Source organism: Brachyistius frenatus, unplaced genomic scaffold (genome assembly GCF_029030835.1).
Source record: "Brachyistius frenatus isolate BFR_SWC_R1_liver_20210118 unplaced genomic scaffold, ASM2903083v1 Contig_14, whole genome shotgun sequence".
Lineage (NCBI taxonomy): Eukaryota > Metazoa > Chordata > Actinopteri > Embiotocidae > Brachyistius > Brachyistius frenatus.
Genome location: NW_027210613.1, coordinates 3,147,258 through 3,175,103, shown reverse-complemented (window position 1 = coordinate 3,175,103; position 27,846 = coordinate 3,147,258). Strand labels below are relative to the sequence as shown.

General features: G+C 41.3%; 1 protein-coding gene across 1 annotated transcript in view; it reads left to right on the top strand.

Annotated features, from left to right (window-relative positions):
• The window catches only part of triob (trio Rho guanine nucleotide exchange factor b), a 106,958-nt gene that overhangs the window by 58,991 nt on the left and 20,121 nt on the right, over window positions 1-27,846 (top strand). Inside the window, 23 exon segments of the mRNA XM_069693183.1 lie at window positions 114-288; window positions 6,195-6,390; window positions 7,264-7,430; window positions 9,220-9,339; window positions 10,000-10,098; window positions 10,219-10,311; window positions 10,705-10,854; window positions 10,961-11,075; window positions 11,246-11,361; window positions 12,843-12,965; window positions 13,328-13,522; window positions 13,903-14,018; window positions 15,033-15,099; window positions 15,306-15,415; window positions 15,567-15,636; window positions 16,055-16,144; window positions 16,393-16,485; window positions 16,626-16,737; window positions 17,107-17,297; window positions 17,438-17,539; window positions 18,612-18,751; window positions 18,901-19,000; window positions 22,215-22,467. Coding sequence (XP_069549284.1) covers window positions 114-288; window positions 6,195-6,390; window positions 7,264-7,430; window positions 9,220-9,339; window positions 10,000-10,098; window positions 10,219-10,311; window positions 10,705-10,854; window positions 10,961-11,075; window positions 11,246-11,361; window positions 12,843-12,965; window positions 13,328-13,522; window positions 13,903-14,018; window positions 15,033-15,099; window positions 15,306-15,415; window positions 15,567-15,636; window positions 16,055-16,144; window positions 16,393-16,485; window positions 16,626-16,737; window positions 17,107-17,297; window positions 17,438-17,539; window positions 18,612-18,751; window positions 18,901-19,000; window positions 22,215-22,467 — 2,993 coding nt within the window.

The following is a 27,846-nucleotide window of genomic DNA, read 5'->3' as shown; positions in this document are numbered from 1 at the left end:
GAAAACCCAAGGCCTTTTTGATTTAACCTTTTTATTTAGAATGAGAAAGAAACAGAATCTCACCACAAATACTCTTTATCACCAAGTCTTCTGTATTTGACCTCTGTTCGCAGAGACTCTGCCATCTCAAGCAACAAGACTCCCCACAATAGCTCCATGGCCCACATCGAGAGCGTGCTGCAGCAGCTGGACGAGGCCCAGGGCCAGATGGAGGAGCTGTTCCAGGAGAGGAAAATCAAACTGGAGCTCTTCCTCCAGCTCCGCATCTTTGAGAGGGACGCAATTGACGTAAGTAGGCAGGAAACGGAGGTTTGGTGTATGATGAATATTTATTGTGGCTTTATCTTGCGATGTTCAGGAAAGAAAGCAAGAGCAAGGAAGACAGAAAGAAAGAGCAGGAGATGGAGCCTTGCATGTATGACATCTGAGGGGAAAATAGTTGAGAAGAGTTTCAACTAATGAGCACTGAAAATCAGGTGGACCAGAATTTTTAAACGTCCAATCAGGAGAGAGGTGTTGGATGAAAGGGAGAAATCGAGGTGTAAAACATAGAACAAAGCTAACAGGAAACCAAGGCGAAGCTTTGAGGGGAAGAGAACAATTTAGAGTATGTGATAATTGAGAAAAAATGGGGTTACAGAACTTAGTTTAGTTTAGTTTTAGGCTTGAATGCAACGGCAAGGTTCCTGTGAGTGTCTGTCATTGAGTGATTGGTAAGATTACGCTGTTGGTTAGCCGAATGCCTCGACTTCCTGTGTCCATTTCAAATTAAAAGCCTTCTAGCGTTTCATACACAGTCCAGCCATGTACTGGGATTTGACCTGTTATTGTATATTATTGGGTGTTTTAAGCTCCTTAAATGTAAAAAAAGATCAATTACATGCGGCAAGGGGCCTACTGGTAAACTAAAATGAGTGTGACTTTGAGCTGATGGACCATTTCATGGTAAGAGGGAGATTCAGTCCTGTAGCGAGGATTCCAGCTGGTTTTAAGCTTGGCTGAATTCCCAGCGATACTCTCGTATGTGTTACATTAAAAAAGCATTTAGTTCCACTTGATGCATCTCATCCACTGACTCATACCAGTTTTGTTCCTCCTCCCCGACCAGCAGTTTGCTACACGATATCTGCTGATGCCTTTGCATCCCACTGTGAGAGTAAATGCTTTTCTCAGCTGGTGCTCAGATGATGAAGACCCTTTTTTAAATATTTCTTTATGTTTCTTGTGATGTTTATCATGGCAATCACATTGGATTTGTTGAGCCATACCATGTTGAATGTTGGCACTGTTGAGGCTAAAGCTTAGAGCAGAGATGTAGGCTTGTATGCATGCAGATAATGTAAGTCAAAAGACGAGTTGGTTTTCAATTCTAATCCCATCACTAGTGTGGCTCTATGGACGACACTGTCAGAGTGTATGTTGCTCAGATGGCCCCGCACTTTGATCCTGCCTGAAATATATCAACAGCTGAGAGGAAATGCAGTGAAATTTGACTTTACTTTGGTTACTTGATATGATAAATCTTGACCATTACTTGGTGAATTGCCTTGAAAGTCCAGAGAATGACTCTTAATGGTTCTAATGATTTCTTGACTTTTCCTTTGTGCATAATTGCAGCTTAGTGGCTCAGTGGTGCAGTGGTTTGCACTGTTGCCTCACAGCAAGACGGTTCTGGGTTCAAACCCCAGCCTGGATCCTTTCTGTGTGGAGTTTGCATGTTCTCCCTGTGCCTGCGTGGGTTCTCTCCGTGTACTCTATCATCCAACAACACGCATGTCAGGTTAATTGGTGACTGTTCAGGATACAGTGGGTATAGATAATGGATGGATAGATAATTGTAGCCCAAGCAACATTTGTTTGCATTCATGACCAGATGGTTATGCAGATACATTTTTAGTGTTTCATAAAAAATAAAAAAATAAAAATTTTGTTTACATGTCGTGCCACTGTCCGCTGAACACTGATACAAAAGTAGATCAATAAGTTCAGAGACTGTACGCGAACAGAGCGCAGCACCGTGACATGCAGATAGCACAGAGAACTTGTTCGCCTCGTGAGTAATCACTCCAGGTTTTGTCGTAAATCAAATTCAGCACCCGAGTTACACGCTTTTGTGAGCAGTGGTCCGGATGCTTCTGCAATTCTTTTAAGTACCTAAAACTTGAGCAGAGAGTGCACATCAAAGTTTGTGATAAATAATTGGGGAACAGAAAGAAGCAACAGGGAGACAAATCTAGTGAGTCGGAGTGGTGGGGAGCAACGATGGTTTTGTGAGTGAGAAACTTGTGAGTTTTTAATGCGCTGTAAGTGGGTGCTTTGTTGGAGAACCAAAGTGTCATCGCGCCACAGTTCAGGTCATTTGTACTAAATGTTTTCCCTCAGACACCTCATAATATCACAGAATAACTTGGTGTTGACAGTCTGTCCCCCGGGGGATGAATTCACAGCGTACAACATTGCGGATGCTGAAGAAAACCCACCTGGCTGCACTCCTGACCTGATGTGTCTTTTTTGGTTTTGGACAGTGATGTTCTGCACCTCGGAAATGCAAATGTCAGTCAAAACTCAATTGCCAGTTTCCAGAGTTTGACAAAAAATTTGATGTGCGCCTCTGATCATCTTCGCGCTCACATAAAACATATGTGGTATTGATCAAGCGACAAAATTTGTAACACTTACTCATTAAGGTTATACCTTCCTCCCGCTCCGTGCATGTCAAGGTGCTGCGTATTCTTCACGTGCAACAGTAGCAGTCTCTGAACTTATTGAACCACCGTGGTATTGTAAACTTCAATAAAAAGTTACATGAGAAATTTCTCATCAGAAAAATGTGCATTAAAATTTGGATTCTTGAAAACTGTCAGATATATAAGAAAACTATTGCACATTATTTCACATCATGTTGAAGTATTTGATGCTTTATCACATGCTCATGGATTAAGTAACCTCAACCATGTGCTAATAGATGGTCTGTAGTTGGTTTCAAATCTGTTGTGTCTGTATTTTTACATCCAAAGAAACAGATATGTCTCACGTTAGCTCTGCGTGTCAGGTCAGGGAATTGTGGTGAACCTCCTAATCACCCACGTTGAACACTGGAGTACGCCTACACAGACACAGACACAGGATTAATGACACATTGCTCGAGCATGAAGATGGGTGGAGGAGGCATTTGTTTCCCTCCACGCCCTGTCCCTACATACACACATGCACATGCACCACAACACTCCCTCCTAGTTTTACTGGGGGTGTGTGTGTTTGTGAGGTGAAGGCACGAGTTGAGGTGAGACATCCAATCATCTCTCAGTACTTTCTTGTCTGACGATAAGCTCTGTATCTCTGCATGCCAACGAAGAATAAAAAAAAAATCATCAAATGGGAGACTTATCCTCCTCCTTTAGTTAGTTGTCCTGGTAGATGAAGGAAATGGTCTTTCTGCACACCGAGGGCATTTTACTCAACTGTAAGAGGAGAGGGAAGCACAGTGCAAATGAGTGCTTGGTAAGTTTGTTACACCTTGTTTCCAGGTTTGTAAACTCATCGTATTGGTTAGAAAAAAAAATGTTCTGTATATTACTTTGCTATGAAATGGCTTGATAAGATTATTAAAAAGTTCTGACTGTATACAGAGAATATTTCTCTGCATGTAAATTCCTGCAGCACCGTGTCATAAGGCAAGCACACGTTTTGATGTGGAGAAAGAATAACATTCTTTGGTGCAAAAAAGGTTTAAGCTTACTTTTGTATAAATATAATGGCCTTCCAGTTATGAAATAGACTTCCATGTATTGTGATGTCTTTATGGTTTTGAATAACAGGTAAAACAACTTTAACAGATTTGCCTTGTTCAAGAGTTTCTTTCTTTGTGGTCTAATCATCATCATTCTTAAGGTGAAAGGGGAGAGGAAAAACCGGAAGCTGAATACTGAAATATACATTATAGACAAAATGTGTTGTCAACCATGGACGTGGTTGTTTGCCATTTAACTTAAACCACATATTGCAACTTGTATTGATGGAAAAAAAAAATATTTATTTAGATCACAGTTGCTGAACACAGTACCATCAGTGTATCTACCTATATGCATTTTCATCTCACTGGTTTTTGTACTGTAGCCATTCAGACATGAGCTCAGTTAACTAGCTTCAGTTTGCAGCGATGCAAGCCAATATTTGGCAAACCATATCATGAAACCACACAGACTGATGTATCACATCGTTTGATTGAATACAAACGACTAGCTACTGGAATTTGACATTTTGTGTCTTCATTTCTATAACTGTGAAACAAAGTTTGAAGCCCTTGTTGTCAACCACACCCTACAGTCAATGCCCACACTGGAATTGTTTCAGTGGTAGCACCAATGACAAAATCCTACAAAAAAATAGTTCATCGTGTAACTTACTGCAGCTTAGAGACTGTCGGTGTTTGAAGGTAAATCTGAAAATAAACACTGATAGCTATACTCTTAGCCAGCTATTGTCTGGTGTTCACTAAATGTTGCATATCACAAATGGTGTGATTAAATAGTATTTTGGCTACAGTAAATTGTTAAAGCTAAAATGCACCACCATCCTTTTGCAGTTTTTATGACTGTACAGTGTAGCTACATCGTAAATCATATATATATATCTTGCACTCTGTTTTTATACAATACTTTGACAGGATCAGTTTTAGCCAGGAGAAGAACAAGAAGAGATAGTGGAAATCATACATGGCTTTGGCTTAAAAGATCACAATTTAGCAAGCTTCTTACTTTCATCGCTGTCCTGTTTTAGGATATGATTAAAAACATGCAAAACCCAACGTTTCCTCTCTTCCTTTCGACATATTTTTGAATTTGTGTATCACACTGAAACTCACAAGACTTTCATGTTCTATGGCTTAATTTCCCTCTTTGCTGGAAACTTTCAAACACACGAGATAGCAGTTTATGAATTGAAGAGGACAGCTGCCAAAAGCATCTCATTTTCATTTATGCACACAGATTGAATTTTACCACTGTAAGGAGCTACTGCGTGACATATTTTCATTACTTACCACTTGTCAGGGCACGGTAACTCAAGTTACTCTGTAGTAAATTCAAATTGACACATTCTTCCCATGTGTTTGGGAGGTTGCTGAACAGCTGAACTTATATAACTAAAGTAGCTGAGAGTATGAATGTTGAAAGTTGATTTTCTCTACATGAATTATGTTGCAGCTAGAGTACTGTAAATTTAAATCTAATGCACAGCCCTAAATAATAGGTTCAGGATAATTATAATAAAAGATACTCAAAGGGGGAAATGGTAATTAAAAACTGTTTCAAATAACAATCTGCCTAAAGGCATGATTTTCTCTTCACTCACAATAAATACAGACAATGTATAGTTTACTGAAACTACATTTAACCCTGAGCAAGTGGAGGACAAACTCTAAAACAAAGTCTAGACTAAACCTCCTTGTTCATTTTTTTTTTTTTAAAGCAGACAGGGCTGAATGGTGCCAGGATCAAGGTGCTCCTGGTATCATGATTCAGTGTGTGTGGGCAGTCGGAGACAAGCGCTGACATCTCGGTACATCTGCTCTGCCAGTCATAATCAAAATGTTGTATGGATAATTAGATGACAGGCATGTGGTTTTCTGTCAGGTATGAAATATTTGTACCATAAAACCTCGGAGTCCTGGGTTGAGGTTCAGGCAGAAACTACTTTTCCCTTTCACTGTTAAATGAAGTAATAAATGCATGCAAGGTCATTTTTCATAGGAAAAAGTAGCAGCTGTGGCTCAGGAGCAAATTGCTCCCGGTTGTCAGACCAGCACCTTGCACAGCAGCTCGCTGCTATCAGTGTGAGGGTGTGTGAGAATAGGTAAAGGAGAGGCTAGATGTAAGGCACTTTGGATAAAAGTGCAAAACAAATGCGGGCATTTTAGTTTAAATGTGTTTTTGTAATCATGTTTGTAGTCTCTCGGTCCTATTTCTAGTTATGATTTTGGGGTGAGCTGAGTGGTTAGGATGCACTCTACATGTGTATAAATGAGGCCCCTGTTCTATTCCCAGCCAGCCAAACCTTTGCTGAACATCATTCCTCTGCTCACTTTCCTTAAATTTGCCCAAAAAAGTAGGGTTTTTTTCCCTGCCATTTTTTCTGCGAGTTAACCCTTCGCCTATGTCTTACTCTCTCTGCCTCTACCCCTTTCCACCTCTCAGATCATCTCAGACCTGGAGTCATGGAACGAGGAACTGTCCCAGCAGATGAACGACTTTGATACGGAGGATCTGACACTGGCCGAACAGAGACTACAGCACCATGCAGACAAAGCGCTAACGATGAACAACCTCACCTTTGACGTCATCCACCAGGGACAAGAGTTGTTGCAGTATGTCACAGAGGTCCAGGCGTCCGGTGAGTGGGAGAATAGAAATACATTCAAACCTAAAGTGCTTATCTAAAGAGGCCAACGCAGTGTCCGAGTGGTTAGCGTGTTTAGGACATGCGCTAAAATGTCTTCAGCAACTCAGCCCCAGCCAGCTAGACCTTTGCTGCACGTATTTATTCAGAATAAATGCATCACTTGCATACATTCATATATATACTCACATATGGTAGGATGGATCTGTTGGAACTACGCATTCCCTTTCAACTTCATTTGCAAATAGCAGCAACACGTGTGCTAGTTGGAGTCGGTGAGGACACAGGTGCAGAGAAATAAGATGGTTGGCCAGATGTAAGAGGCTACATGGTCAAAGTAATGATACTGTATGTGCAAGAGCGACCTCTGTATCTTCCCTCGGGACAGAAGTTATGTAGCATGGCTGGTCATGCAGCTTGTTACACAGTGCTGCTATGGAAAGTACTGCAGGATTAATGTGAGTACAGTTTATGCTTAAAGGTCATTGCAGGAAATGTACAAATTTAGTCCGTGACATCAGTTGTACTGCCCACACAGCTTTAGGTTATTAAAAATTGTACTTATTTATGTCAACCATGAATCATTTTCAAAATGTAAAATCTGTAGCCATCAAGTTATGGCTGCTTTTACTCTGTACATGCAGGTAAATGTAATAAATAGTACACTCATTAATACTTTAGACTTCTCCCTCTATTTCGATGTCGAGATTTATCTTAAGGCAGAGATGTGTGCAGAATCACTCAATATCTCTTTATTCATACTCATCAATCCTTATCAGAGACTATAAATTATTGAGTGGCTATTTTGGAAGAAAAGAAGAGCGATCGATTTTCCTGGTAACATAATGAAATGTCCACTTTCTGCAGGTGTGGAGCTGCTATGCGACAGAGATGTGGACATGGCCACGCGGGTTCAGGACCTTCTGGAGTTTCTCCACGAGAAGCAGCAGGAGTTGGACCTGGCAGCAGAGCAGCACAGGAGACACTTGGAGCAGTGCGTCCAGTTAAGGCATCTACAGGCCGAAGTCAAACAGGTACATACATGAAGAAGGAAAGGACAAGAGAGTGTAACAGGGAACAACAATGACATAGTAGGACAGCAGTGATTCAATGGGGTAGGCGGAGTTTAAAAAAGCAGTTTAAAAACAAGATCGGCGGTACGAAGGAGTAATCACTGCATTATCCTCACACAGTCTGTGAGTGTTTGCCAACATTTGGAGACTTAAAGCACATTATGAGTTGTATACAAGTAGAAATAGACGTCATACATGTGCTTACATATGGATGTGTTGCATTTTAGAAATAAACACATTCAGAGCTATCTGTAATATTTCCATTCCCTCTGAGGTCAGACAGACAAGTGGAAAGCTTGTTGCTACAGCATACCATGATGTTTCAGCAGAGTGTGTGCTAAAAGGCTACACTGTGTTCTGTCTGGACATGACCATGGGTGGATGACTCACCGCGTGTCAACAATCCCTCTGCTCCTTCTGTCTTTCTTTCTCTCTGTGTTTTTCTCACTGTGCTCATTCTGTCTCTTGCCCCAAAGTCTCTCTTTACACATTGATACGTACCTGGATGTTCTGACAAAGTATAAAGAGAGACAGCGATACAGTCCAGACCATAAGTGTCTGTACTCTTTCTTGTTTATTGATGATAGGCTCTGTGGCTATAACACATTCAGTTTGAAATATAATAATGGATTCTGTATTAAATGGGGCTCACACTGGGGCTCATGTAAAAGTAACTGAATCCTGTTAGACTCAAGCTTCACACAGCCATAATCTGGCAATTGTAGCCTGTGTATTTATGCTACTGATTTATTTATGAATATTGCAGCCTTTCAATCCTGTTCGGAGATTACCACTGTGCTAAATGTGCTATTGTTTATGTGTGTTTGCTTTTTGTGGCCTGGCCTGTATGGTCAAATATTGGGATATAATATAAATGTAATTCTGGAAGAAGGAGTCATACCCTATATTTAACGCATTATTGCTGCTGTTTGTTCATCCAGTTTTGTAGTCATTCACGCATTAGTTACGTCACATTTCCACACAGCCCCTCTGGTATTAAATAAATAACTAACATGCATACCTGTCCCACTTCAAGACATTTCAACTGTAATGGAAAGGTTGGCCCCATTGAAGCTGCTGAAAAACAGCAGTCAGCGCTGCGTTGCATCATCTCTTTTATAGGCAGGCTTCAGTTGCAGCTCTGCCCGTCACCCACACAGCAGGTGTGCTTGCTGAGTCAGAGAGGTGGGGGGGGGTGTCTCTGAGAGGCTACCCTCTGGCGAGAACTAGGCCAGCAGAACTGAGCTAAAGGGATTTTGAGTGCATCTGGCTGTGTGTGTGTGTGTGTGTGTGTGTGTGTGTGTGTGTGTGTGTGTGTGTGTGTGTGTGTGTGTGTGTGTGTGTGTGTGTGTGTGTGTGTGTGTGTGTGTGTGTGTGTGTGTGTGTGTGTGTGTGTGTGTGTGTGGTAGATGAGGAGATTACGTACAGAGGAGAGAGAAAAGGCAAAGACTCGGGAGGATGAGGAATGTGTGCAGGGTGAGCTTTTGATAAGAGACAAGAGATTGAAATGGGAGCAGTGAAGCTGCAAAGCAAAGAGCTTGTGTGAGATAGAAGCAATAAAGTAAATATAAGTAAAGCGACGAATGAAGATGTTCGGCAGCTGAAATGAGAGAAGAGTAAGACATTTGGGAACATCTGACACCTTTTAGAAAATGGCGTGTCCCTTTTTTTCTGTATGTCTTTCAAGAGGCTTTCGTTTCTTGAATAATAATTATAATGAAAGAAAAAATTCTCCCTGTGTGTTCTGTAGGTGCTGGGTTGGATCCGTAATGGAGAGTCTATGCTAAACGCCGGTCTGATCACAGCGAGCTCATTACAAGAAGCCGAACAGCTGCAAAAGGAACATGAACAATTTCAACATGCAATAGAGGTAAAAGGAAAATAAGAACAGATTTGTACTATTTTTTTCACACCTTTCCTTTCTCTAATAAAGGAATCCCGAAGCAGTATTCACACTCTTCATACTTTCTTTTTCCTCATACATATCCCCATCACTTCTTCTCTTCTCCCCTTTTATCAGGTTTACCTTCCTGCTTCTGGTTTGCTTCGTTGCCCTTCATCCTTCAACCTTTTGCCTTTCTAAAACTCCTTTCAGGTTCACATGTGTCTGCACCTCCTCTCCTTCACATTCATCAGTCACACATGAAATAGAATTATGAATAAATAATATCTCTGCCTCCCTCTTTCTGCTCTCCCTGCTTACCTTTCTCCTTTATTTCCTTCTTCTCTTTACTACTGATTATGCAGAGTGCATTTTCTTTGAACTCTTATCGAGAGTGGCTCATTTTAATGCAGGCCGGTACCTGACCTACTTCTACACAGCTCACATACACACAAAGATTCACACTCTGAGGAAAGCTGTGTGCGTGATTATGGCTTACATGAGAGTAGTCCTCAAATCTCTCCCAAACTACCCTGTGGGGGTCAACAAGAAGCCAAGGTCGCATTTTCAAAGCAATCATTGTGATATAGAGATTCATATCCTTCTTAAAATTCATGTTTTTTTGTCTCACCCTTATTCTTCATGCAGAAAACCCATCAGAGTGCGCTGCAGGTGCAGCAGAAGGCAGAGGCCCTGCTCCAGGCCAACCACTATGACATGGATATGATCAGAGATTGTGCAGAAAAGGTATTGTTCACTTGCAATTTGACTCGTCTCTGAGGGAAAACAAATCAAATCAATGTGGGCTGTGCAGTAGCTCTCTTAAAGCTGTAGGTGCCAAACTGATTCGTTTTGTTTGACTTGAAGGTGGCAGACCACTGGCAGCAGCTGATGCTGAAGATGGAGGACAGGCTTAAGCTGGTTAATGCTTCTGTGGCCTTTTACAAGACGTCTGAGCAGGTACTTTTGACTCCGTGTGTGTGTGTGTGTGTGTGTGTGTGTGTGTGTGTGTGTGTGTGTGTGTGTGTGTGTGTGTGTGTGTGTGTGTGTGTGTGTGTGTGTGTGTGTGTGTGTGTGTGTGTGTGTGTGTGTGTGTGTGAGAGAGAGAGAGAGAGTTGGTGCCACCAGTTGGTGTCGAAGTGTGTCACGTGTGATCCTTAAGTTTAGTTTGAGTGAAAATGATTTAAAAAAATGGATTATAGAAATTAGACTTTCCCTTTTCAGCATCATTAGTCCCAGAAAGCCGGCACCTGCAGAATCAGGCTCTGATTATAAAATTGCTCTGAGGGTTTTGCAGAAGCCCAGGTTTGCACAGGTTGCATGAAAGTATGTGCTGTGTTATCTGTGTCTCAGGTGTGCAGTGTGTTAGAAAGCCTGGAGCAGGAATATAAGAGAGAAGAAGACTGGTGTGGTGGTGCTGATAAACTGGGACCGAACAGTGAGTCGGACCACGTCACTCCCATGATCAGCAAACATCTGGAGCAGAAAGAGGCCTTCCTCAAGGTGGATTATTTAAAATAAGAAAATACATTACATATTTGTCATTATTGTATTAGTTAGAGGGATACAAATTGTACATGACAAGTGTTTTCTTTCTGCACTCCGACAGGCCTGTACATTAGCCAGACGTAACGCTGATGTTTTCCTGAAGTACCTGCATAGAAACAGTGTCAACATGCCCGGCATGTTGTCCCACGTCAAAGCCCCGGAGACTCAGGTTAAGAGTAAGTAGACAACTCGGTAATAACATTCATCATTTCTGCATCTTATCTCCACAAAGGCTCCTTGAACTTTTTTTCTATTCATACTATTTATTCACAAACTAATAAATGAATGAAGCTGATATGCGATAATAAACATCTTGAATGAACATGTGCTTGTGTTGTTTCATCAGATATCTTGAATGAGTTGTTGCAGCGAGAGAACAGAGTGCTCCACTTCTGGACCATGAGGAAGCGGCGGCTGGACCAGTGCCAGCAATATGTTGTGTTTGAACGCAGTGCCAAACAGGTGTGTGTGCTTGTGTGTGCTTGTGTGTGTGTGTGTGTGTGTGTGTGTGTGTGTGTGTGTGTGTGTGTGTGTGTGTGTGTGTGTGTGTGTGTGTGTGTGTGTGTGTCTGTACATTTTATGCGTGCACCAGGATAAGCACAGTCGGATCATCAGGCTCAGTGCATCAGCACATTGTGGTGTTTTGATTCACTACAGACAGAGAAAGTAGAAAAGTACATCAGGATGTTTTCTTTGCTTGGTTAGCATACAGCTGCAGCTTTCATCTTGTTTCGTCTCTTTGAAAACATATCCAGTCTGCGTTTCTTGGTAATGATACATTTCAAATATACTGGAAGTGATGTCAGCAGGCAGACATTTGCAAAAAATGACCGTCTTGGCTATCAGACGGCTATCATTATGTGGCCCAGTAAATTTAAAGACTACGTTTACTACAAAGCATTTCCAAAAATATGTCTCCAGCCATTCATTTCACCCCCCCCAGGCATGTCGACCTCTGGGATTTTAATTGGAAAACTATGTATATTGAAGAATAAGAGATTTGAGCAAGGAGGATAAATCGAGTCTCAAAAACACTCAGTATTTCTCAGTCAAACAAGGTTCTGATCAGTTACTGTTCAAAGGCTGAAAGATCTTTAAGAAGAGTTTGGAGAGTATTGTTTACAGTAGAATCCAGGACATCTTCATGGTCTACAGATTGACCTGACTTCTGGACATATTTAATTTAAACATGACTTTAACGGCTGGCAGTGAGTTAGAAACTGTGACACTTGAGCTCTTAACTCTTATCTTTATGTACCAGACTCTTGGCTCCCTCTTGAGGTGTTTGGATAGCACAGCACACACACGCAGCATTTATTTTAGCCAATAGAATCAGATGACATCATGCATGTTTCTAGGACATGGCTATTCTAGGGCTATCCAGGTTTTATCCCCACGGCCCAAATGCTTTATGGTCTCACAGTGTGACTGGACCAGTTCTGCCACTGCTGGTCAGGGAGGTATCACCCGCAGGCCCAGTTTTAAAGTACACAAACAAATTTCAAAAAAAGAAACTAAGTAGGACATTTTGAAATTACATTCTGGAGACGTGTGAACTAGTTACATTTTTACAATCGATGGCATCTGCATGGTACGTATGTGTTATACGAATATCATTCCTCTGTCACACCATAGTTTCTAATTTATATGGATGTTAACTGTTCTGACCCTGAGTTTCAATAAATGCGAGTGTAAGAAATTATAAAGGTAGGAGGGAAACTATGGGGTAGAAAATGTCACATAAACCCCAATCAGTTGAAATTTGTAGGTTAATTATATATGCTCATCTCATGGCCATAATTTAATTGCAGTTCAAAGAGTTATAAGTATACTGGCTTAGACCAGGTGTTCAGATTTGGATAGTTAATAGAGACTGTGTCACATTGTGTAACTCAAATCCCTGCAGTGTCTGTGTACTCACTTGCGATTGGTTGTTCCCTCAGGCTCTGGAGTGGATCCACGACACTGGGGAGTTTTACCTGTCCACACACACGTCCACCGGGTCGAGCATTCACCACACACAGGAGCTACTGAAAGAGCACGAAGACTTCCAGATCACAGCAAAGGTATGTATGTGTTTGTTTATTTATCAATAACAAAGGAGGATGGATTGAGGCTATGTGCGTATATTACTGCCTGTTGCTCTGCTTGGTGTGTTGTCTGTGTGTGTTTGCATGGTACTGCTCTCCGCCGTGAGGCCCATTCCCAGGGCAGTGCATTGTCCTGTTTCCTCTTTGCTGTGTCACTGTTATTGTGGTGAGTGAACAAGCTATTATGTCCATCAAGCAACACACTGATTCCTAACACCCCCCCCCTCTCTCTCTCTCTCTCTCTCTCTCTCTCTCTCTCTCTCATCTACCTTACCTCCGCCGGCGCTGCCATCTCTCTCCTCTCTCTGTCCCCTCCCTGAATGTCTCTCTATTGACAGCAAACCAAAGAGCGGGTAAAGCTGTTGATCCAGCTGGCCGATGGGTTTTGTGACAAGGGCCACGCCCATGCCCTGGAGATAAAGAAATGGGTGTCCTCAGTGGACAAGCGCTACAGGGACTTCTCTCTCCGCATGGACAAATACCGAACCTGCCTGGAAACGGCGCTTGGCATTTCATCTGACTCCAACAAGGCTGTGAGTCCTTAATGATATCAGTTCATGAAATCTGTTCTTTCACATGATTTTGGACTGACAAACTGCATCTATCTGTTGTATGTGAAGTCTTTGGGTTTATGCTGTGTGATTACACCAGAGAGACCCTGATAAACAGACATACAGACATTACATGTTCTGTATTAGATAATAAAAAGGCACCTACTTCTGGATTTACATCAACTTTATTGGTTCAACTGCAGCTACCAGGTGGTCAGATCGCCAAATCTCACCTTCTGTCACTGCATCCATCCAAACTCCATCCCCCCTCTGCTGAGACAAATCACAGTGTGTTCACTACTGAATAACCACACTGCCTGTTATGCACCACACAATAGCCGCTGTCCTCCTGTGTTTTTCAGAGTAAGGAGCTGCAACTGGACATCATCCCGGCCAGTGCTCCAGGGTCAGAGGTCAAGTTGAGGGATGCTGCCCATGAACTCAACGAGGAGAAAAGGAAATCAGCGCGAAGGAAAGAGTAAGAGCAAAAGCTGTTATTTCCGGCACACCATCATCTCCTAACCAGCATCTGTTCAGAATCACAGGCCTCCTGCGCATAGGCGTCGATGATTGATGCAGTTATTTTCAGCAAACATATAGCAAAGACATATTACTTTTTAGTTTCATTAACATTTTATAGCTGCAGTCAAGCTTTCATTTCATATTGTTAGGGTTCGTGATAATGTGGAGTTTAATGTCAAATTACCCACAGAACAGGAGGACATCACAGTGAGCACTGAAATCTTCAAATCCAAGCAGACATGTAGAGAAACGGTGATGGGGTTTATGTTGCATGACAGCATAGAGTTGTAATTTACTTTATGAGCATTTATCACAACATTTTCAGTGTTCCTGGTGTTGTGTAGACAATCTGTGGTAAGTAGTTTTAAATGGTTTATTGGTTTATGATGGAAATTGTTCCAGGAGGGAGCCAATAAGCAGCCTGTGAATTATAGTACATGTGTTCACAACCCATTAGTGAGACACAAGGGAGTTATAATGCATCCACCTGCAGAATCGTTGCAATATGTGTCTGACCTCTATGATTGGAGACATGCTGCAGTGGAATAGTTGTTTAGGTTGTTTTGTGACTGCATGTCAAAATGTTTAAGTCACACACACATCCTACTTTCAGCTTAATCTATTATTATTAGGCACAACAAGAATGTGTATATATTAAGTACATTAAACCTGGAATAACCGATGTTAAGACCACTTTCTGTTAGCCTAATGGGTTTGTGATTACATTTGTTGTTTGCCATGTTTTGCAAATGCCTGGTCATCCCGCCATGCTGTATTTGATGTGTAACACTTACCACAGTAGCTTCAAAAAAATGTAGAAACAGTAAAGCAAGTAAAACATTTTAAATACTATTTTGTTTTAATGAGTAGATACCAGTCTTCAGGTTTTTTTCTGATGACTCCTTTTGTTGCCTGTAGACGTCAACCATTCATGTTAATCACTGTCTCCTCTCTTAATGTGTCCTTTCAGGTTTATAATGGCTGAGCTAATTCAAACAGAGAAGGCGTATGTCAGAGACCTACGAGAGTGTATGGATGTAAGTATTGTAGACAACACACACAGAAAATCCCTCACTTTAAAAATGTTTAAAAGTCTGCGTCAACATTTTTCTTTAACATGGTTAAATATCACTTCTCCAGTTTGTCACATTTTATCTTGGGATTTGTTATTCAGGTACTTCAGAGAGATTTTTATATTTAATTGATTTTGCTCTGGTGTGTTTGTATGTGTGTTTGTGTGCAGACCTACCTGTGGGAAATGACCAGCGGCGTGGAGGAGATCCCTCCTGGTATTGTCAACAAGGAACACATCATCTTTGGGAATATGCAGGACCTCTATGAGTTTCATCACAGGTCAGTGGCGCAGTGATCTGAGAATTTTTGTATTCTCTAACATCAATATCAATCATTAGTTTTAAGTCATACATTTGTTGTAGGAATGATTTCTAAGGAGCAGTAAATGTATAAAACATGGTCCTCTCCCATCTTTCTGTCTCTGTTGCAGTATCTTCCTGAAGGAGCTGGAGAAGTACGAGCAGCTTCCAGAGGACGTCGGCCATTGTTTTGTGACCTGGGTGAGAGAGACACTGTACATGTTGTGACTTTAATATTCAGATTCAGACAACTTACACACAGTTTTAAAAACTCACAGAAAAAGTAATTCGGCCACATGCCAGAGACAACAGTTCAACATATCAACATACAATACAAAGAAAGGAGCATCATTTATATTCATATTTCAGTTTGTATTTGTTTTTCTTTTACTTTTAAACCTCAGCAATTACAAATTCAAATGTGTTCCCTAATAGTTTTGATGTATGTGTTTTCATCGACACTTTTTTTTAAGAGATTTGGTCCTAACTGTGTTTAAATACCAAAACATATACAGTACAGTAGACATACAGAATATTAGACATTTTATTTTTCTAAGGTTTTCGAAGACTCTTGATTGATCTTTTGAGTAAAGTACTGATGTTGTTTCTCCTGAAACAGGCTGATAAGTTCCAGATGTATGTAAACTACTGTAAAAACAAGCCAGACTCAACTCAGCTCATCCTAGAACATGCTGGACCCTATTTTGATGTAAGTATATACTTAATGAATAATAGATTATGATATTAATGTTTAGATGAGTGCTTTTTTCAACATTTTTCTCATTTTCATTAGTTTAGTGTAAATAGAGACAGAGAATGTTCCTATAATGAGATTCACTCTCTTCCAAATATATATTTGTTTATGTCTCACGGTTTGTCTGTGTCATCCATGAGTGAGAATCATGAAGATCTCAGCCTGTGTAAGACGAGTATCTCTTTCCCTTTTTTGATATACAGGAAATCCAACAAAGGCACCGTCTTGCTAACTCCATCTCCTCTTACCTAATCAAACCAGTCCAGAGAATCACAAAATACCAGCTGCTTCTCAAGGTACAGCATGCATTTAAATGAATTTCAAAGGAAGACTACCTGCTCTAACATTATTCATTTTGGCAGACAGAATTATGCACAGAGCATAATTATTAATGTGTTAATGTCACGGTGTTTATGTGCGTTTGCTTCGATTGTAGGAGTTGTTGACGTGCTGTGAGGAGGGAAAAGGTGAGATCAAGGATGGTCTTGAAGTGATGCTCAGTGTCCCCAAGAGAGCCAACGATGCCATGCACCTCTCTATGCTGGATGGTAGGTACACACGCACACACACACACACACACACACACACACACACACACACACACACACACACACACACACACACACACACACACACACACACACACACACACACACACACATATTGAACACATATTTTTTTTATTTACACCTGCTCAATGGTCTTTTTCCTAATGTTGCCAGTGGTTAAACCTTCACTTTGTGTTTTTTGAATGGAATTCTGTCAGTCATTTAAAAAAAAAAATATTGAGCACAAATTACTCAGCTGTGAGTCACAAATAACTTCATTCAACTTGCCTCCTTTTGCCACCCACGAAAACATTTGTATGTACCACACAACCATGTAAACGCCACCAAATTGCTTGTTTCCTGCCTCAGGGTTTGACGGGAACATTGACTCCCAGGGAGAGTTGATACTGCAGGAGTCCTTCCAGGTATGGGATCCCAAGACTCTGATTCGGAAGGGCCGTGACCGACACCTCTTCCTCTTCGAGATGTCTCTGGTTTTCAGCAAAGAAGTAAAAGACTCCAACGGGCGCAGCAAATACCTCTACAAGAGCAAGCTCTTTGTAAGAAATGTTTATCAGACTAAAATCTTTGGATTCTTGGCTTTTGCAAGTCACATGTTGCTTTTTGGGGGGGGTTAAAAACATCCACATTTTTGTCCATGTTTAATAAAAATTTGCTGACATGTTTTTAATCCCATCAGACGTCCGAGCTTGGAGTGACCGAACATGTGGAGGGAGATCCCTGTAAGTTTGCCCTCTGGGTGGGCAGGACGCCAACCTCAGACAACAAGATTGTTCTCAAGGTATCACCATGTTAATATTAATACATATTTCCCCACATTCTTATTTACATTTCCAAATGTTTATATCGCATTAACAATTTAGTATCAACAGTCTGTTCCTTTTTTTTTTTTTTTTTAATATTTTACAACAGTATCTGACCTAAATGATCGAGTTCCAACTCAAAGCCAAATATTTCGGGCACAGTGTTAAGTGTAAAAGAGCCTCATATGATTTCTCTTCTGTAGGAGTGGTCAAGGTGTTCACACATGAACAAGAGTCACTCCGTGTCTGTAGTCCGCCTCCACTAAATCCTACATAGTTCCCCTTGTTCAGCCAAGAAAGTTCAGTCCATGTAAGGGGGTGGAGTGTTACTTTCTGCTACTTATTCACTCATCACACAGAAACATTAGCATCGCAGTCGATGGGTCAGAATCCAAACTCACAAGCAACTTGGTAGTTCTCACGGCGTGAGTCAGAAGCAATGTTTTATGCATGGTGTCTATAGATATGTGTTGGTTTTTCAGCTGACTGAGAGAAAGAATCCGAGTGTATGTCTGAGCTGTCTTGAGCATGTGCGCTGAACAGCTTTCTATCTTATTACATAATTTCTGATGACAATCTTAAAATATGTCTTATATAACCCAGCACCACGACAGCCTTGGTGCTCGTTGCTAAGTGAAAGAGGAAGAGGAGACTCAGAAGAGGGTAGTTAGGAGCTGAACACGGCATCTGCACATTAGTTCTGTGACGTAAATATACACAATAAATATCCAAGGCCTCTTTGTGGAGTCCTGATTGAAGCTTAGGGCACGCTGTTGTCGTCATAGCACTTTGTGTCTGAATATATACATGAGTCAAGTGGAAGATTGCAGGGATCAAACACTCCGGTGGGATCAGACAGAGTGATAATTGCTGGATTATACCTCATACTGTGTACAGTAGACTATTTTTCTTTGCTATTAACATTGATGGTTTGCATCTATCTGTGTTTTAAAAAGGAGAATAAAAAAGGCTTTGCTGAAGTGCTGACATAAAAGCTGTACATACTGGAACTTTAGCATGTATCTGACCCAGTTATGTGTTGTGTCCAAGGCTTCAAGTATTGAGAACAAGCAGGACTGGATCAAACACATTCGGGAGGTCATCCAGGAGCGAACAGTGCACCTGCGTGGAGCTCTGAAGGAGCCCATTCACATCCCTAAAGCCACCGCCACTAAACACAAAGGCAGACAGTAAGTCGAAAGCTGAGAGTGTTCAAACCATTTCAATCAGTTCTATGGTAATGGCCATTAAACACTGCAGCTGGGCACTACAAAGGAAATCTGATGTTTATTAGTAATAGTAATAATGGAATAACTTTAATGATCATTTCTGCCTGCAGGAATGGAGAGGAGCTGGACAGCCAGGGAGATGCCAGCAGCCAACCAGATACCATCTCTATCGCTTCACGTACATCCCAGAACACCCTGGACAGTGATAAGGTAGGAACACACACACACACACACACACACACACACACACACACACACACACACACACACACACACACACACACACACACACACACACACACACACACACACACACACACACACACACACACACACACACACACACAGTCTGAAAGCATCCTTCATTCCAAATATGTACAAGGGAGCAGTTTTGTGATACACAAAATAAAAACATTTCACACTATTCAGTTCATTCAGTCATTTTGTGGTGACATGATCGTCAAAAGCTGCCAACTGCAGGCAACTGTCCTGAAGTTGTTTCCGGTGAACGTGTGTGATTGTGTCAGGAGGAAGAAGCAGTCCATCTGACAGGGCTTTAAAAACAAAGTGTGTGTGTGTGTGTGTGTGTGTGTGTGTGTGTGTGTGTGTGTGTGTGTGTGTGTGTGTGTGTGTGTGTGTGTGTGTGTGTGTGTGTGTGTGTGTGTGTGTGTGTGTGTGTGTGTGTGTGTGAGAGAGAGAGAGAGAGAGAGAGAGTGTGTCTTAGCTCACTGGGAGCAGAGACGATCGGCTGTGGTTATATCTGGTAATAGCACCACAGAAGGCTCGTCCTCCTACGCTCAGTATGATCAACTGTAAAGCTAACACACACACACACACACACACACACAAGGCACACGCAGATATATAAAAAATATCTTTCAATGCTTTTATGTCATACTAATTATAAACTGGAGCAGTGGACTCACATGAGGTCATTATTTTCACACTTGACTTGGACCTTCCCCAGCTCAGCCTTATGGAGGTGTGCTGCCGGCAGCAAAATAAGAAAAGGAGTGCGTTCACTGTCGCTGCTTATTTAACTGTGAAACTAAGACAAAGCTGAACTCTGTGGGTGTTTCACGTAACAGAAAATTCTGTTTTAGAGGCTAGGAGTGTCTGTGTGCATCTGCCTCCCTCCGCTTGAGTCAAAACTATCAAAGACACCAATCAATTAGACACTGTTCCCTCAGCTCACATGCATAAAGATTCAAAACACACAGTAACACATGCAAATCCAAATTTGCATTTCTTTCTCACTTTTTGAAAGCGTCTCTGTATCTCTCTCTCTCTCTGTGAGGACTCTGAGACGGTTCATTCAAGAGGCAGTGACAGTGGTGTGTTTGTGCTTGTGCTCCTGTTCCTGTGTGTGTTGGTGCTTTAGTGACTGACTTGTGTGTCAGCAGCTTCAAGCCTCCCACGCTCTCTTCGCAGAGGATGCTCGTCTGTATGCCAGACAGGAGAGCACAGTTTAAAGTCCTCACCGCTATCGATCTTGCACTTTGCTTCAATATCCGGGGAAACCGTTGTTTGTTTTTTTGTTTTGTTTGTTTCCTCTAATTTCCCAGTGTGTTTTTATTTTTCTTGATGAAATGGACTTTAGTGAGTTAAATTGTGGAAACAAATGTTAAAAGACAAGGATGGATTAATTGCTGCCTTCCAGTGAAGAGAAACACAAGAAGGAATCATTTAAGCTTCAATAGCCTGAATATTGAAGGACCCACAGAGGAGTGCTGTTGACTGTTTTAGTGGACAGCAACAACTTTTCTCCAGGCTTTGAAACGCTTTATTAAATCAGGACTTTAATTAATTGGGACTGTTTTCCCAGGATAAAAACTCAGTAAAAAAAATGAAGTGATATTAATATTTTCAAAACAGCTTATACTTCTCTCGTGAGCATCTTCTCAGTGAGTTAGGACAGCTTAAGTGCTTTTGGAAATCAGACTGCTCTGTAGAGTTTTCTGTCTATTCGGAACTTCTCTCGCAATGAGGGAGTGGAAAACAATGGACAGGCTGATGGAGAGGAGCTCACATCCTGTTTCTCAGCTCCTCAGCTCTCTGGCTTTACCACACTACCAAAGGGTATGTTGCAAATAATGGGTTTTGCTTTCCTTTGATGATTTAATGCAGCGTATTGTGTTATGCAGCACTTTTGGCTTTACTACAATGTAACTAAAGGAGCACCTGAGCAGTGGCAGCAGTAGTTAACTTTGGAAGGCTTGAAATGTGTGAATGTTTTTCGTCTGCATGTTATGTTAATTGTATGACTCATGTTGTGTCATTATTTCATCTGCTGTTAAATTAATGTTTAATGTAAACACAAGATGATAGATTCCAAGCTCTGAATTTTTTGATAGAAACTTGAAAATTTTACCTTGAACTGAAATCTTTTAATAAAAAACATAACTTTACAATTTGCTAACTTGCTATAATTATTTAAAAAAAATGTACGTTTTGAAAACATGAACTTGAATTTAGTATATTTCTGTGCACAGGAGACACGACAGGCTATACATTACACATTTGTTGTATTCATTTGTAATTATTTTTTTCAAAAAAGCCGGTTAACTTCAGTTATGTCACACACAGTCAGAAATTGTATACGCTTTTGTGTTTCTACAATAATAATATGTGCGCACCCTCTGGCGAAAGCTTTGTAAGAGGTCAAAGCATCAGCAGCTGCGTTTTTAGCCAATAATGTTGAACAGAAACACCTTTTAGAATCATCAGTGATGAAAATGACTAATTCTGCCTCCATCTAATATTGCCTTTCTTTTCATAAACACTCAGATTGGATCAGTCAGATCGTCAGTGACGTTTTGTTCAGTTGTTCTCAAATGACTTACCAATCATCCTTCAGTGTGAAGGATTTAGCAGCATCTCGTGGCGAGTTTGCAAATTTCAAACAACTGAATACTACTCTCACTCCTCCCTGTCCAAGTGTGTCGGAGAACCTGCAGTGGCCCTCTGGTAATGTAAAACGTGAAAGGGCCACTCTGGAGTCCGTGTTTGGTTCATCTGTTCTGGGCTACTGCGGAAACATGACGGTGAAACATGGCGGGCTTTGTGGAAGAGAACCATCAGCTTTGATGGGTTCATTCTACCCTGATATAAACACAACAGCTCTTAGTTTCAGGTGATGTCGGACCAGTGACAACATGATTATAATTATTATAATTCATTTTTGCGAGATACCCTGAATCCCCAACACATTGGTCCTTTAAAAACTCATAGGAAATCGAATTTATGTTGGTCTAGTTTTGTTTCGTTCAGCGTTCTGTTTTTAAATATGAACACACATGAGATGTACATGTGCTAATGGGTTGAGGCTATACTCCCCAAAAATGTTTTTTTTTTTTATTATTATATATATATACACACACACACACACACATATCTTCACAGATTTATTTTGTTTCCATTCCAGCTCTCCGGTGGCTGTGAGTTGACAGTGGTGATCCACGACTTCATGGCCAGTAACGGTGGCAGCAATGGGGAGCTGACAGTCCGCCGAGGCCAGACTGTGGAGGTTCTGGAGCGACTCCATGATAAGCCGGACTGGTGCCTGGTCAGGACCACAGACCGCTCTCCAGCACAGGAGGGCATTGTGCCCTGCTCCATGCTGTGTATCGCTCACTCCAGGTCCTCCATGGAGATGGAGGGGCTCTTCAACCACAAAGGTAGGAGAACAAATCCTTGGATTTTTATACTCACATCAGCAGGTGCACTGAAACATATTTCCTTCCATAATTTTCTTCTTTGATGTATTTCATGTTTTTGAAGCTGCTTTGGTGGTCTGCAGAACCTTCACTTGTCATTAAACAGCTGTGCCACATCCATGCACATATGGACACTTGAAATATGACGGAACGCTAATAGGATGTGTTTCTTGTTTGCCAATGTAGTGCCGGTGACCTGCAGAACCTTCACGCCTCATTAAACAGCTGCTTGGGGAAGCACAAACACATATTTCTCGGTGTTGCTATGCAACTGTGGAAAACCCGCTTAAAGGACAGCTCTCTTTTAATTATCTTTAAATAATTTCAACCTGCCAATTCCCCACACTGTTAACATTCACAGATTTTATTACTGGAAAAAACCCTCACTCACACGCAACAGCATGCCCCTCCGTTGTAACAAACATGAACTATTAGGAGTCCTTGAGAGGGTGCAGTCATGGAGGATGTGATGTCACAATCTGCATCTTCTTTGATCCCCAAAAGGTCTTATTATGAGGAGGTAATGATGTGGTTCCCATGGTTTTTCCCCCACACTGTTGGTGCATGTGTTTAAGTGTACGAAACACCAGATTATTGTGGGAATCTTCCTGCATACATAGACACTCCCATGTACGTTTGTTTATGACAACACGTGTGAACAATTTGGCATGCCAGAGTCTGAACACCGATAAATGGTTGTAGCCTGTTAGTTCTTCTTATCCAACATAAAATATTTCTCTTTATGATGGTAGTGCATTGTACTTCTGTGTTTTCATCCCATCCAAGATGAACTTGTGATTTTTTTTTTTTTTTTTTTACCACATTAAAAGCAACATGGGGCCAAAATCCAGTGGTGAGTGGCCCGTGGCTAAATGATATACAGTATATTTTGAGATTTTCATTATTCATTCATTAATTTATGAACATCATTTGAATGTTGCAGCTGGTAAAGTGAAGCTAATTCAAATAGATTATACACTGTGATCTTTTTTTTTTAATCTAAATCAGCAAAGTTACCAGAGTTTATATTTTATTCGACTTCTTACAAAAACACTAGCAGCTGGCTCATGTGGATGAATGCTGGGTATTATGTTTGTGGTGACGGTTTCTTATCCAGTAGGTGTGGATCATGTCAGACCCTGCAGCTGTCTAGTTATATTCTCATGAATTGTTGTTGAATCTGCTGGTGGCTGTTTCCTCCGCTGGGTGAACTGGTCTGCTGCTCTGACCATTGATGTCAGGTGATGAATCTCTCTCTTATATGTAAATGGATAGTTTGCAGTATATTTGCCTGTACTATACGCAATGTATTTTTTCAGATATTTTTTTGTGAGATACTTAAAAGTTGTAATCTGAACAGTGCACCAAGTAAACAGAGAATAAAACTGGCTACCAATGACAGGTTTCTGTACACCTGACTGTTGTGACATGTAGCTGGTTTGAGTTATGAGCTGCTGTCATCACCTCTTGAAATAACTTTGTGTTTTGCTCTTTTTAATATGGAAGCGTGGGTGAGCGCCGTACTGCTTGTTTCTATGGTGATATAGCATACAAATATTTTGCTGGCAGCCTCTGTGGTCCTTTGACCCTTTGTGGTCCGCTTGAGAAAGATCTGCATTTTGGATTTTTATGATTACGGGATGCCTGGACTGCTCACAGTTCTGGCATTAGCTGAATGATTTACTGGAACAACACAGGAGGAAGAATTTCCTGACTACTTATTTTACACTTTCAACTCCAGCTTTAATGTCTCTCATCTAAGGCTCTTGTTAGTGTCAGCCTTTCCTCAGGGCCTTGGTTGCACCTAAACAGCCAGTGTGTATCTGTGTATTTGTGTGGCCAGAGGGAGTGATGAAAAGGAACCTCGCACTGCAGGGGTTGTTCTGGTCAAAAAAAAAAAAAAAAAGCTGTTGCTGAGGAGGAGGTAGACAAGAATGACCCAAAAAGAAAATGTCTTCACTATTTTTTCTGGCACTTATGTTTACTGGCCAACCATGGAGGCCACTTTGTCCAAAATTGCAGAAGGGTGACGGTTTAGGGGATTAGGGTGTCGTCTAGGAAATCTTCCCTTTTCCCTGCCATGTCTCACAAGAAGAAGTAATTGACTGTTGGGAATAGAATAGAGTGTCAGAATAGAATAGAGTGGTTCACATAGAGAAATCAGCTTGCAAAGTGTCGACCTGGCAGCTGGTTTTCTGCTCTGATTATAGGATGTTTTTGTGTGAAATAACAGTTGTTCACATTTATAGTATGTAGTCATTGTTATCTATGTGTGTTTTCTGAATTTAGTCCCGCTGCTGAAACCTATGCAGACCTACACATCCCTGTTAGAGGTTTTTATCCCTTTTATCTGCTTTACAAATAACATTTTCAGTTTGATTTCTGGAATTTCCCCTTTTACCAAACATGCAGCTTGACTCTCTGTGCCTCTCCAAATTAAACGATTACAAAAGTGACAGTGTTATTGATAAAAGGACTTAATAGGAAGCAGAGAGGAACTCCGGGTGAGTTAATGTGCATCTGTGTGCCTGTCCTAACAGGAGAGAGTGTGTTTAGAGCCCAGGGAGACACACACACACACACACACACACAAACACACACACAAACACACACTCACACTTTAACAGGGAGATCTTTGTGCATCTAAGCTGCATAGTCGCTCTACACAGCAAATTGCACATAGGGACATTGTCAGCTGAAGATGCTTGAAAGCAGAGGCAAATGTTGAATATATATATATATAAGAAAACCTTAAAAAAAAAAAAAACCTATTATAGAGGAAATAAATCTAAAATGTGTGCATGATTAAATTTCTAACCAACCAGTGAATGTGACACAGATTTGGTTTTTTTCCAATCGTTTTTACTGTTCACTTCTGTTGGATTTCATAACCAAGTCTATATTTGTTCCAAGCATACTGCACAACTTGTATGCATCCTAATGCCTGTAAAATACGCACCCGCCCACACAAACTGAGTGGGTGCTTCTACAAAGGGTAATACGGTAGAAGTGCTGCATGTTTCCAGACGTCCCCTTGGAGCAGGAGAGGCACAGTGGAGGTTTGCCCAATATCCTCACGTCAGCCCACTCATGAGGGAGGGAGGAAGGGAGGGAAGGAAGGAGATACAAAGAAAGAGAGAGAAAACATCCTACTTCTAGTGCTGCATTTGACTTTTTCTCTGTCCTCACTCTGGACTTTACGTTTTCTCTCCCTGGAATTTCAGCGACATAGATACAGCAGAACTATTTTTGATGGTAACTCATTTGAAAAACAAATTTAGCATTGGATTTTAAAGCCGGTTGTGTTACCTGTGGAGATGCTGTGAGGGAATATTTCACGTCAGAGTCCCGACACTTGATGTTTGACCGACATGGCTCGTGGAATCGAGTCATTAGTGTCTCTAAACCCGTTTTTCTCAATGGATTCAGCACAGGGAGAGCACTCTGACAACTGCAAGTTCTGGGTTCTGGATCTAGGTAGGTGCCTCAATCATGTGGAACACATGATATACTATTTCGGACGCAAGTAAATCATTTGCTCCTCTGCTTTTGTGGAGATTAAATTGCAAGTTAATGTTTTTTTTTTATTGTGGAAAAAGACCTGCAATTTTAGAAATAGAAATGATAATAAGTGATCATTTGTTTGAGATTACCAGTTTGGTATTATTGTTTCTTTCAAGATGTAAATAGATACTTGGTGATTGAATCCTAGTTATGCTTGTTATTGTATGACATAAATATGCAAAGCATGCAGGCTCCAAAACTAAGCAAATACAACAGTTTCAAGTGTGACACTACTCTCGTGCTAGAAGCTGCAGTTCTACAGTATTTTTCTTATTTTGACAGCTTGTCTGTGTTTGTCAGTTCTGCAGCAGCTATTTCTGTATGGGCTTTTATGAACTCGTTTCATTGATCAACTGATTATGTAATGGCAGGGAAAGTAATTTAGTGAATGCACCGTTATGTGATGAGATATTAAATCTACTGCAATCACATTGACAAGATTATATGTTTGTGCTGGGATAGGTCAGGTTATTGTAGACCCCCCCTCCCCCCGGGAGAAAAGAAAATAATGAGGTCAGGTTGAATAGAATAGGAAGATGAGGACCATGTCACAATACCAATCCTTGTTTGTTTAATGTTTTCACAGTTGTCTACTGAATACAGTTTAATGAAGCATAAACAGATTCGTTTTGCCAGAATGTGTAGCGGGTGGTCTCAAAACTCGATATCTTCCTCACCAATCCCTCCCTAACTACAGCTGTTGGTGGCAACCCGTCTCTTAGCATTGTCCATATTTGTATCCCCTGGAGCTTTCCCCGTACGCCCCACAACCGCCTCTAAAAGCACGTCTCCAACCACACCGACCGAAGTTTGTGTGTCCGTGTGTTTGTATCACTTCTCCTGGGGAAGATAAGACCACAGGAAAGATGCTCCCCTGGTGACACCTCTGGAATCCCCGGCATGCCTCTGTGGAGCAGCTCAGACTTTCAGGATCACTGCAGTTGTACAGCGCCAGCCCCTCCCTCCTCCTATTCTGAGACGCACACACTAAGGGCCTGATTTTCTGGGCTCTCAAATAAAGGGTACTAAATTGCGTGGTTTTTCCAAAACATTTATTTTGTAATTGCGTCTTTGATATCAGGTGCAAATGGCTCTATTTAAATGAGGGGTTTGCGCGTGTTAAAGTGATTCCAGCCGTTCTAACTAAACGACCGCAAAAGCAAAAGGAAATCTCATCCCATTGAAATTTATATATAGCCTATAAATATAACGAGAACTAAACCCTATACAGGAGATTATCAGCGCAGAAGTCAAATGCTGAGGGAATAACAAAAAGATCAATAGATTAAACTCTAAGAAGACGGCAAGATATTAGACGAAAAATACAAAAAAACGGCACATAATAAAATGTCGGCCAACAGAAGAGGAGGGACGGTGGATGAAGATGCCTCGAACAAACACTGAGCAGCAGGTCCAGCTTTCTTTGACGAGCAGGTGAATTAGTTTCATTCAGTGCCTCGCAAGTGCTCGAGAACCCTATGAAGCCTTGCCTACCTTTGAATTCTGTGGGACGTCACATTCAGGACCCGGGACGGCACACCTGAAAAACGAGACTGGGTGGGATAATCCCCGCAGCGATACGGCGGAATGACCCAGAGGCAAGAAAATGCTGAGTCGTAAGAAGCTTTTTAATTGTTGGTAGCCTATCTCGCGGCTCCTCCTTGTTGTTGGATGGCAATCGTCATTCAGTTCATTCAATAACTCAGAAACGTCATCGCTGGAAAGACGAGGATGTCTGAATATTTTTTCCCTCTGGCATCTCATTTAATGTTTCCA